At 43.6% G+C, this 12,856-nt stretch overlaps 1 protein-coding gene across 4 annotated transcripts in view; it reads left to right on the forward strand.

Moving 5' to 3' along the window:
- The first annotated feature begins 5,464 nt into the window (after window positions 1-5,464).
- Window positions 5,465-12,856, forward strand: part of rbfox1 (RNA binding fox-1 homolog 1) — a 234,985-nt gene continuing 227,593 nt past the window's right edge. For 2 of the 4 annotated variants that reach the window (XM_042086631.1, XM_042086632.1), the window contains exon 1: window positions 5,465-5,614. In XM_042086631.1, the coding sequence (XP_041942565.1) occupies window positions 5,570-5,614 (45 nt within the window). In that variant the 5' untranslated portion in view covers window positions 5,465-5,569. Of the gene's footprint in view, window positions 5,786-12,856 lie in introns of all 4 variants that reach the window. The other 2 variants (XM_042086635.1, XM_042086636.1) reach the window with 1 other exon arrangement.

A 12,856-nucleotide genomic window follows, 5' to 3' on the forward strand; every position in this document is an offset into this window, starting at 1 on the left:
GTGACCTACGTCAATTCTCGCAAGGGTCAGCTTCCTGAGGAACTCTCGGTTAAGTGCCTTGCTGAAGGGCACAACACTGGCAGTCGGGAATTGAACCCTCAACTTTTCTGGCAAATGCGTGCTAGCCCAACTCCCTAGTCACTATGCCACCACCAGTAAGCATGGACCTAGACCACTGGTGTCAGCCCCCTGTGCTGTTTTTGTCGCTTCATAGCCTTTGACATCCTGAATCTCAACGTAAAACTCCTAGGTCCAGGAGAGGAATGAGAAGAAAGCAGACATGGGGGACTCGAGTCACATGACTTGACTCGAGTCACATTTAACACTTGCTTGATCAACATGTATAAAAGACTTGACTTGACTTTGACTTGCTATTCATGACTTGAGACTTGAGACAAATGACTTGAAATGACTTGACTTTTTTTATTTTTTTCATAGATATTAAGGAGTTAAACTTTACGATTTTAGAAAATCTGCTTAGGTGCTATTGCATGCGTCACGTAAGCGAACCTGTCATTGTTACCAAGTGACGTGACAGACCAACAGCAAGTGCCAGATCAAATGAGATAGACTGAGGTAGGCTAACTTGCAAATATGGAAGGCTCTACACTCTACAAAACATAATAATGCTTGGCTACACAGATAATTTATCTGACAGCTCAAAGGAGAAACGAACAGCAGTCTACAAGTGTGCAAATTAGCGACATAACCACCACCACGTCGATTTTCATCCGTCAGAGGTTAGTCGTGTTAGAAACCTAATGTCAAATTTAAGGCAAGTTAGGCAAGTTAAGTTAAGAGTTGGCTTTGAATCTGTTATGCTTTTTAGTTAACACGATAGTAGGTTATGTGTGAAATGGCAAAGTGAAACATTTTCTTGTCTAAGTTTAATCGTGATAGCGAAAATGTTGCCAATATAACCTAAAGTAAGCGCCTCTGTTTCTCCCTCCCTCTTAAACACGTCCCTGTTCCATACGTTACAGCCTAGTAGTAACAACAGTCAGTAGGCCTGGCTAACTGCCAGCAATCAGCATAGAAAAGTACCTTACTTCACATGTTATGTATAATATGATACAGCATTGACATCCAAACCCTACTAAAACCCATTGCGCCGTCGCGCTTGTCAAAGTTTGGCAGTGACGTCAGCGGCAGCGTTTGATTAATTGATTAGTTCACTTTTTCAACATTATTGGGTCCCTGGAGATGCCATGTATAACTTGAACTCTTTGAATATATTTTCATGATTTGATGTAGCTTACCTAATATTTGAGACATATTGAGACAATAATAGGTATCATATTCCTATATTATCATATAATATTTTATAATAAGTCTACTTGAAATACATTTATTTTTATTCGTATACATTTCATCTAATTCAGATGTATGTGGCTTGAATGAATCTATTTGTTTGTTACAAATAAAACTCCAGCAGTTCATAACAAGCCTACTGTAGCTTATTTTAAAATGAAAACGTGGGTAAATCATCATGAATTTGTATGATTTGGCTATGACTTGACTTGACTTGCTTGACCCAAGCTATGACTTGACTTGATTGCTTGACCCAAGCTATGACTTGACTTGACTTGCTTGACCCAAGCTATGACTTGACTTGACTTGCTTGATCGTCACAAAAAATGACTTGGACTTGCTTGAGACTTGAAGGTTAAGACTTGAGACTTGCTTGTGACTTGCACATGTGTGACTTACTCCCACCTCTGGAAGAAAGACCCTGCTGCATGTTGATTAGTCGCTCCTCCCTCCCAGAGGTGCGCTTTGGTCGGTATCACTGATCTATGTTTTAACAAAATTGCACAGGGTTGTGAAAGATTCGGCAACAAAAGCGGAAATGTGCTGTTCCCGTCACGCCTCCACTTAGCTCATTAATTTAAATCATGAAGTATTGGATCGATTAGATAAGCCTTCATCTGTGGCAGATAGCAATCTTAATGCTCACAGGAGCTGCGCTACACTGTACATGTTGGGCGTTGGACATGGAGGAGAGGAGAGGGGGTGTTCAGTTGTAACTTCAGACCATTATGGAACAGTGAGATAAAAATCTCTCTTTTCCCCAAGCCATGTCTCCCTTTTCCTGTCTCCTTCCATCCTCACTATCTCTCTGTTTTCTTCCCTCCCCTCTTTACCACCCCCCCTCAGCTACTTTTTCTTTCTACACCCCCCCCTTCTGTCTCCCACCCAGTTCAATTAGAATCTCAGTCAAGACGAGATTCAAGAGAAGCCCGCATGTTCCAACTCTGCCTGCCAAAGCAATTGTTACACACTTTAAAGTTGTTATAAGTAAATCAAAGGATAAAATGAAGCAAACTGAATCAGAGAAGACGGCACAATAATAAATGGAAGCAATAACCAAAACCAGATGAGATTATGGTAAGATAATAGCCTGGTCGGATACTTCAAAATTGCATTGCTGTTAACATTTGAATATATATTGAGTTTCTTCTCTACATTCCTAGTCTTGGTATTGACTCACTCTTTCACCACACTGTAGAGAAGACATTTGGCCCCAAGTTTCCAGTCGAATAGAAGTTGCTGCAGCCACAAAGTGAAATGTGCTTAGGGAATAAGTGGTGCACTTCCGGAGAAAAAGAAAAAAAGGTGCCTATCCCTCAAATGAATTCAAATTAAAACAAACAATAACACCATGAGGCGTAATTACCAGCACAAAGAATGAATAAATAACACTCACAGTTCTCATTCTCGGTCGCAGAGCCAAGCGTGGCTTCTTGCTGCAGCCAGAAGCAGGAACGGAAGCGAGACAGAATTCCTCTTGAACGTTCCCGGGGCCGGCCTGCCTGCCTTCCTGCGTGCGTGTGAGCGACCAGCACCAGCCTTTCTCATCATTCAACATGTCACAGCTACAATTATTGCTTAACTGATTAGATGGCCTGGTCACAAAGGTAAAGCTGTTAGCCATAATGGGAACAAATTACGGAAATGAAATGAAAATCCCAACACCTTCTCGGAAGTCTCTCCTCCAGATTGGACTCACCTTCTCTCTAATACAGTCCTTATCACAGGAGCATAAAGAACAGCATATTCAATAATGGCAATTTGAGGCGACCGCTTGCCACTCTTTTAGCCAATGGCCTAGATTCCATCGACTCGCTGTGTGTGAATTGTCCTTGACACCACACACACACACAAACACACACACACACAAACACACACTGCATGTGCTATCCACAGTGTGGGCCTTCCGCTCAATGCCATGAATACCAACTGCATCAGCTGCATCACTTCATGTCACGTCACATCACGTGTCTTTCCTGAGTCTTCAACACACACACTTTTTTTTTCTTTTCCCTCCCCTCCTTTCGTTCTTTTGCGGGGACTTTATTTGTCAGCTGGGATGTCAGACAATTTGTCTAGAAATTCAATTTAACCTCAGACCAGGTGTCACCAGAGCTAGCCATAAGAATTCATCAATGAATTGACACCCCTGCCGACGACCCAGCATGTGTTCATAAAAATCTGAAAATGAATAATCCCATTAGTGGCTCAGGTTGGAGGGGAGATGACACCATGGAAACAAATGACTCGTTGCCAATTTTAATTTGTGTAAATGTATAGGGGGTGGTGTGGGGTAGGGGGGGTGACGGTGCTCCTGTGGAGAGAGAGCAGTATAAATAGCAGACCATTATGGATATTGTGTTGGAGGGAACATAAATAACCATAAATGTGCCCAGCCTAGGGTGGAATCTCTAATCTCAGGAACATGTGAGGGCTGTCTCTCTTTCTCTCTTTCTCTCTCTTCCTGTGACACTGTCCTTACTGTCTCTCTCTCTCTCCTCCTCTCCTCCTTCTCTCTGGCTCTCTTCTTTCGCTCGCTTCCCTTCACACCTCCTCGCTGTCTGCGAGTGTGTCAGCTTGTTCTCCGGGACCCTACAAGGTGCCCCAATTTGTTACAAGATGTATGTAAGGCAAAAGGGGAATAATAATCTGCACAGTGCCACTGACAGCGAAAAAAAGAGCCCTACAGGGCAAAGGAGACACATGATTCGCTTGGGGAGGCGGATGAGTTTTTTTAAGGAAGGTTGGAACCAACTCGGCCGAATAACATAAGCAGGGGAGGACTGGTGTCTTGGCAGTGCTTGCCATCTGTGATTATAAATGACTTGGATTTATGGTGAAACATCTGCTCCTGTGACGGCATGGAGTGTCCAGAGTCTCGGACCCTTGTGTTATAAATGCCACTCATGTGTCAGATTCACAGATTCTGATGGCAGTTTTGAATTAAGAGGAGGAGGAAGTGTGGGGGGGGGGGGGCAGAATGGCAAAGAGCAGAGCGTTAATTTAAAACGCATGCATAAACTCCGCTAATAAACATCGCAGAGTGCTAAGAAATTGGAATGTCAGGGCAGGATGGAATACATATTAAACATCATGTCTCACGGCACTTCAGACCAGCGGGGAGGTAGTAACGCAGAGGTCATCGATGACAAGTCCCTTTAGTCCCCCAGCCTGACGCTGCTCTGTGGGGGCTTCTGCTAACCCAATTTATGTAGACTGTCACTGGGGGTTTTTGCGCTGCTGGTCTGCTATCACACTGATCTGCACTACAGTCCCCTGCTGCTTGAGCGCCAAAAAAAAGAAGGAGATATTTTCTTGTCATGTCGTTGTCAGGTGTCACAGTTGCCAAGGACCTTTCTGTCGGCTAATGCCGTCATGTCAGCAGTGGGAGGGTGGGGTGGGGTGGGTGGAAAGTTCAGGCCAGGCAGTAAGCTAAGGCTTTTGTCTCTGATGGATACTGTGGTATGATAGTGCCCTGCTGTAACTTCCTACTCCAATATATTAGAGGTCCAAGGCTATGGATGATAAGACACAGGGGGGGGGGGGGGGGTAAAGAGGGAAGGATAAATGGGTTCTCAGGTGCACGGCACATTGAACAGGCAGCAACAAAAGAACCTCAGAGCTCAGATTTCCCGTTGGATATGCGCAGATGAATGCAATCTGCTGTGAAATGCCTGTATCCCTTTACTAATATGGCTTGTGCTGGTTCTATTTAGCTGCAGTCAGCAGTTTTTTCATTTACATTGAGGGTACAGCTTAGGTAAAGAAGAGTGACACACTCCACTGTGTCATAGCAGGTTTTTTTGTTAAACCTTGCACAGAGGAGTGCAGTATCCCCCTCAGGATCATTCTTCATCTGCCTTAGTTCTAAGATACATATTAAATCAAAACAAAGCCATAGGCAACTTCATGAATTATTACTGTTGGTCAGTTGTTAAAACCTTTTCAGGAGCCCTGAAGTTTTTGTTAGACCAGGCCTTAATGCTTGCATTTTGCGGTCTGAATTTGGTACCCTCCTGCAATGGTCGGTGTCAAAGGTGGACACCTCCGAGCGGACAGAGGTGACCATAGCACAATAACCGGACAGGCGCGTGGAGTGACAGATGCAGTCATTTCCATTGGCAGCACGTGGATACGGTCCAGTGGCTACCACTCGCGCTGTCTCTATCGCTCGCTCTGCCTCTTCTCCGCGCAATCAGTTTACCTCCGCTGAGAACCAGGAGGCACTTTTTTCTTGCTTTTTCGCTGCCCGACCACAATGAAATCTTGGCAGCTAATTGCAGTCGTGGGAGATGCCCTTCAGGTAAGACACTCGAGCCGGGCAGAGGGGGGAAACGAGCGGGATTGTTAGAGGAGGAATTTAAACGTGAACGTGGGATGCTCTCAGTGCGCGGCTGGTACATCTTCAGCAGACACCTTCTCTCTACAGCGATCCAAGCTCTCTTTTATTATTTTTTCTGAAGCAGCATCTAAGGTTAGTGCCAAGAAATAATGTCGTGTATTTGTTGTGCATGTGGTTTATGTGGCTGCTGTGGTGCGCCTGAAGGAATTTATTTTTGTTGGAAGGTAGGCTAGGGGAAGTGGCGTTTTGTGAATCACTTCAAAGACAGGTGCTGCTTTCTGAATGCTGTGTATTTGGCTTCCTCCACGGAAAATATATAGTCGGCAGGCATGCTGCTTAAGGAGTTGCTTCAAGGTGTAGATTAAATAGTCCTATTGGTTATCAGTGATTTTTGTAACTCACTACCTCTCCTATACAAGCATCGGAATGACCTTTTGTCGTCATTTATAATTTCCAAAGTTAGTGTCGTTAGCACTGTGCTTTGACCGTGATAAAACAATAAGGAAACGGTACCTCACGGAATGCATAGTAGTTCGTGTGTCGTTGGAGGATCATCAAGGTTTTGCAGATGCTTTCGTTTGATACTCCTCGTATTCTCTCTTATGTTGACAAAATATATTTTATTAAAAGTTAACCCACGCTCTGTCTTGTGCGAGGTCAATTTGAGCCCCCATGAATCGCTCCAATAGCCAATGATCAAAAGCACAATCTAGACAACGCTATGCTTTCTCTTACAGACACTGTCGCTACGACCATGGGTTTTTTACTCACTTACCCAGTTTCTCTTCACAGTGCAAGTGAAGCATGGCACACCAACATGCTTAAAATCACCGGGCACAGGATATCATAACACCTAGCTTTACATTCAGAAATGTAGGCTACTGTAAATGCGTCAAGAAGACAAATTTTCTCTTTAATGACTCTGAACTGGGAATAAGTTGTTAGCAAAAGCTGTCTAACTTGCCCAGGCTGTTGTACTGTTGGTGAATGGCTATTGTTGGCTGCTCTGAATAATCTATTTGTTACATGATTATAGCTGTTAGACACTGTACCGAGAACCCAAACGAGTTCATTAAAATGCTCTGCAACTTCCAAAATAGCCTACAGATAGTAATATTGTAGCCTATTGTACAAAGTAGGCTGCAATTGAGGCTTCATTGTCCTTCATACAAACTGTGAAATGTTGTGGGTTCATCATTTTTTCCTCTGAGTTTTTTGAAGTTGACATTTTACATTTATTTTTAATCCCCTCATTTCTATGAATGGCTCAATGCAACTGCAGTAATCAAAAGTTAAGATTTTGTCTTAACCAAGGGCCTTTAAATGTGTTGTATGAGTGCACTTGTTTGACTTTGCTTCACGTGCATTGCACCACATGCCAATAGCTTTCATTTATCCTTTTTTAGGTGCCCAGTTGGTAATTAGATGTCATGCTGGGCATCGTTTACCTTTTTTGTGGAGCTCGCTGTGTATAATTTGAAAAACTTTGAGGGCCCCTGTTGTGCGCAGATTGATAAGATGACCGCTATGATATTCACTCAGGACTACTTAACATACCATGGTGTCTGTCTAAAGTTGAAGAGAGACTTTAGTGACAGGACTTGCACTTTAAAATCAAGCCTCATGATTTGAATGTAAATCAAAGAGGTCAGGCTGCTTTCTTATCTAAAAAAAGATGAGTCACATTGTGCAGCCCTAATACAAATCTTTGGACTGTCCTGGACCTGGAAATTGCCGTGCACATGAGAGGTAGCTGGCTGCTAGCGATTTTTACAAGCCATTGGTTTATTTGTAGCAATTTTCAGAGAGAGAGGTCTTAACCTGACTCAAGCAGATAACATTACATATATCTGTGACTCTGCGCCTGAAATACATCAACGGATGTACCAGGGGTAACAGGAGCAATGCAAACACTATTTACCTCTTTCAGTCTAGCTCCAGCAGCTGTTGCTGTTCTACAGTGTGCACTGCTTTAGGGAAAAAAACACCCAGCTGATCACTGATGCTTCCCAATCTCTGCGGAGAGGAAGGGTTTTGCCAGCCTTCTTAAGACTGCGTTTGAAAACCTCTACTGGCACAGAGTAGTGTCATACCTTACTGCCTAGGTGCTCTTCCATGACATTCACATGTAAGGAAATGTTACGAAAATTATGTTTACACTCCTCTGACAATTGAATATAGGCATGCATATAATACAGGCATGCAGTGGTGCGAATGTACATTAGTCTTATCCCATTCATTGAGCCATGGATTGAATGTGAGCTAATAGCTGCTGTTGCACATAAGTGATGTTTTTCAGCCTTTCATGTCACCCATCACAAGATGGACCTGCATGTGCATATTTCTGTGCTAGATCCGGCAAAGTGATGACAGTGTGGCATGCGTTCATGTCCAATCGTACATACAGAAAATGGTCACTCTATGTTTGGCAACACCATTGTGTGTCTACTGTAGACCATTCAACATCTCTGAGTGGTTGGGTCGAGATGGGACGACATCAGATATTCCCCTTTTTAGCCTGTCAATGATTAAAAACATGACTGGCCACTGAGGGCCGCTTGCATAGGAAATAACAGCTGAGCCCCAGAAGACAACTCAACAAAATGCCAATGGGGCTTTTGAACAAATGGAGCTCAGGCAGCCCGGTCGGCACACAATGCCAACTAATGGCAGAACGTGTGCCAGCAGCCTTGGTACAACAATATGTCGGAGGAAACCAGGAGCTTGACGTTATGAATTCTGTGCTCAAAGACAAGTCTCACACACACACTTTTTCTTTCACACACACACACACACACACACACACACACACACACACACACATTGCTCTGTTCTGTCTGTCATCACTCTGTGTATGTTTTATTTGATATATAACTCATCTTTGTTGTCCAGTGTATCTGCGTGTGTAGATGCCACATGGGAAGAGGCCAAATCACTGTATGAGACAATTAAGTTCGTCTTGTTATTTTATCTTTTGTGTGCCATCTAGAATTGATGCTGAAGGAAAGGGCTCAAAGTAAAAAGGAAACACACACACACACTCTTTATTTCGTGAGTGTAAACTTGCTTGCCCTGGACATTCTGTGACTCAGAGCCCAGTTACACTCTCCTTCTGCATGTGATGCTAGTGTGACACTGAGATTAATGTTTGTTGTACGGTGACAGCTTATGTTGCCCTTTAACATGTCTATGAATCATGAGCCGTGCATCGTCTTGCCATAAAATGGCTGTGCTATCTCTTGGAAGTGTGCAGTATACAATCATGTGTATTTTCCCCTTCTTTTTGTATGCATCTGTAGCTCGGCACCTTAGAGTAGCTCCATCAACACAATATTTACGTTTGTTTTGTTGGATTGGCTAGACTGGAGAGTCTTGGCAAGAGGTTGATTGTGCATAATTTTACAAGTGATAATGATCATAATATCTCAGCCTCTCAGTCGATTGCAATCAGCTGAAATTTACACAGAAGCCCCTTGAAAGCAGACCGGACGTGTGCAATTGTTATTGCTTAATATTTACACTGAGAGCCCACCACATTGCTGGCCTTGCATAACAGCTGACAGATATGCTTATTGTAAGGCATGTACCAAAGAAATTCTGCACTCCCATTGTTTGAGTAGGAAATTGGAAGACATTTAAGTCTGCAAATATAGAGTAATAGTTTGATGAATTGAAACGCACTCATCCATACGGATGATCAGTGCAGACGGTCCTAGTCACCACTAGGAGCAAGGGCACAATCAGCCCACAATGTGTTTATCATAATTTTAATATGGTTCTTGTGAATTCAACCATGATGCGGGGCCGAGCACATGCCATTTTTTATCACGGAAGGCTGAAGTGCCTTGCACCCGTGCTCACTGCTCCGGAACCATTTTTCTCTCTCGCTCCCGCGCCCAGGCTTTTCTTTTTTCTTTTTTTGTCCTCCTTTCTCACCCACCAGCTCTGCCACCCCACCCGCCGTCAGTGTTTCAAATGCGATTCCTTTTTTTTTTTCAGCAGGCCTCTTCACCAGCTATCAGTTGATTTGCACTCCTGTGGGCCAACCGAACATTTGAATTTAGAGAGAGGGCCGAGCCACCCAGATGGCACGAATAAGAACATTTAAAGGAAATTCAGTCTGGTAAAACTGTTTACGCTGCTATTTTTTCGTCATATATTTTTAATATATATATATATATCCCCGGCAGCGGTATTTTTGGGGGTCAGGATTAAGGCCTGTTTCTCTGTGTGTGCAGAGAAGACTCTTCCTGGAAGTGACATTTATGAATAAAGCAGAAATGGGTTATTATGGAGGACCGTAATGTGGGTTAATCCAGCATGGAGCTTTACTTATACATGAGTGAGGGGAGAGGGAGGAAAAAAAACGGCTTTTTAATTTAATGGCTTTTGTCAAGTTTTGTGTGTCATGATATCGTCGTCACAAAGATTAGAATTTAATGAGACTCGGGCGGGTTTTTTTTTATAAGGAGCTTGGCTGGAGAAGTTTTACACATGACTAATGACTTGCTTATGCCCTGTCAGTTGTGCTGCAGGGTCAATGCTGAGAAGGTTTTTATGCGTCAGTCTGAAACACTGAACTGGGAGACCCCCCCCCCCCCCCCACAATGGAGCTTTCATTAGAAAGCACTAAAGAGCCCACTAAAGACGTGCCTTAAAGGTAGTGTCAATTATCCATGGGCATCATGATTTTCTTTCATTTTTCCCCCACACACAACCTTTCCAAAGGTGTGTGTGTGTGTGAGAGAGAGAGAGAGTGTATGTGTGTGTGTGGCTTTGTGTTTGGTGTAGGTCTGAAAACACTTGGATTTGATGCATTTCATTATTATAATGCAGAAGCCTTGGAGCCGCTAGCTGGCCGATAAGGCAGTTGATTTATTGTGTAATCCCGCAGGGCAAACTACAACTTCAGTTTGAAGAAGAAATGGCGCGTCTATGCCGGTCCCTCATTGTCCAGGGTTATTAAGGTCTTCCAGCGTAATCAATACCAGTGCTTGTAGATAGCATGAGACCAATGCATCCCAGTAGAATGCTAACAACCAGTGGGAACAGGAGAGTTTTTTTCTTCCTCTGCACTGTCTGTCTGGCAATTTATTAAACAGTAATGGCGGACTGCTGTCCTCCCTCCATGACAGAAGATCTTTAGATAATTGGCCCTTAATCTCTGGACTGTTTGGCCTGATAAACACCTTTTAGGAATCTTTAATTGCTCACAGACTGTCATGCCCTCTGTGCAGGCATTTAGCACATACAGTATCCGATTTAAAGCCTTCAAACCCTCCCCCCCCCCCCCACCACACACACATCCCTTCACTGGCCTCTTTTTAGTGCTGTCTTCGTCAAGAGTTTATTCTGTCATACCAACTTGGCTTGATGTGTCTGATTGTTATCGGATATTATTTACCCAGAAGAGCTAAGATAAACAAATCACAGGTCATACCTTGGTGCGGGTTCCTTTTATCTCTCCCATTTTTCCCACTAGATCAGTGGTTCTCAAATGGGGGTACGCGTACCCCTGGGGGTACGTGAAGGCACTCCAGGGGGTACGTGACATTTTAAAATATACATTAAAAAGTAGAATCCATGCAAAAACTTTTTTTTTTCCAAATGTTTGAATTTTGTATGTGTTTATCAGTTCCAAAGTTTAATAAATTAGACACTGATGGCACAGTGCTCTGTTTTAAGTCTTTTTTCAGACTTTTTTCTCAACTAAAAATGCTTTGCGCTGGTTAGGGGGTACTTGGCTGAAAAAAATATTTCACAGGAGGTACATCACTGAAAAAAGGTTGAGAACCACTGCACTAGATCATGAATGGGTTCTGTATATCTGTCTGTTGATGTTGCTGTTGTTGTTGTTGTTGATGAAGCAGTAGGTGTTTGACCTGGCATGTGATATGGCAAGTGCTAATTCAAAGTGATCTCGGCAGCAAGAGTTTGTCGTAGCTTTGCTCCACATTGATGACGTGCCTCTGGGTACGGCCGTGGGTCTGGTGATGGGGCGGTGGGGGGAGGGGGGGGGGGGGGGGTAGAGTGTGGGGGGGGGGGCACACGTGAGGACGAGGACCAGACACGCACTCATAGGTCAGATGATTCATCCACTCACCTTTTCTTCTCGGGCGTGACATGCTAATAAAGATGGATTTCGGGGCGCGTACTTTGATGTTTTTGTAATGAGGAGCCATCCTGTTTTCTCCCATGGAACAACACCTCACCGGCTGGTCCCTGCTAGCAGAAGTCTCCTCAGTGCCTCTGATGATGAAGCTGTGTTTGCAGGCACTGCACTGTAGTATTTGATGGTCCAAAAAAGCTAATGTGCTAAGGTACCCATCGACATGACTTCAGTCAGCCCTTGGGTATGGAGAACATACTGCTGATGCAGGACTTTTCACAGGTTTCCCCTCCATGCAGTAATTAGTGGCAGGTCTACTTCCTCAATGTGAGGAATTGGACTTTTAAGGGTGAAATAACCCAGAGTTTTTTTTTCTTCTTTTTCTTTTTTTCCCCTTTGCGTGCCATTGCTGAACTCCAGAATCAGCACTCTTTAGGATTCTCATCCACCTGAAAACGTTTCCCCCCCCCCCTTTCCCACCCATTCTTTTCCTCTTTTTTAAATGCTGACTTTTCACATGCTGTGTGCCAATTATTTCATGCTGTCTGTGGCACCACACTTCCTCTCCTTATCGCAAATGGAAGAGAAGTCTTCAGCCGGTTATCAAAATGCTAATGTGCTTGAAAGGCAACATTAGTCCTCGCGAGTAAAATGTTATTAAAAGTGGTCTATTTAATCTTGTAAAAGTGGCGCTATCTCCTCACTGTATTGCCATATGTTTGTCTTCTGCCTGCACCATCTTCATTCCTGTGCATACTAGGAGGCTAGGGATTGAACGTGGCAAAATGAAAATTGCATGTTGTGTCTTCAATCATTTTAAGTGAAAGCTTTAAAACAAAACAAAAAAATGGGGGAGAATCTTTATATGCGCTCTCCTTGTTGTGTGAAAGACACGACACAGCTCAAGGTGTTTGCCACAAGGAATGAGAAGTGTGAATTTGTTGACTTGAATGTCAGAGACGGTGAGAGACGTTTAGGGGAAAATGTTTTGGGAAAACAGACAGCACGCTCCGCTGTGCCGTGAATCGGTGTGTTTATAATTTAATCAGGTAAAAATGACACCCTAAACCTTGTTTACCAATATAATGAGGACA

This window comes from Alosa sapidissima, chromosome 3, assembly GCF_018492685.1.
Source record: "Alosa sapidissima isolate fAloSap1 chromosome 3, fAloSap1.pri, whole genome shotgun sequence".
In the NCBI taxonomy this organism is placed as follows: domain Eukaryota; kingdom Metazoa; phylum Chordata; class Actinopteri; order Clupeiformes; family Clupeidae; genus Alosa; species Alosa sapidissima.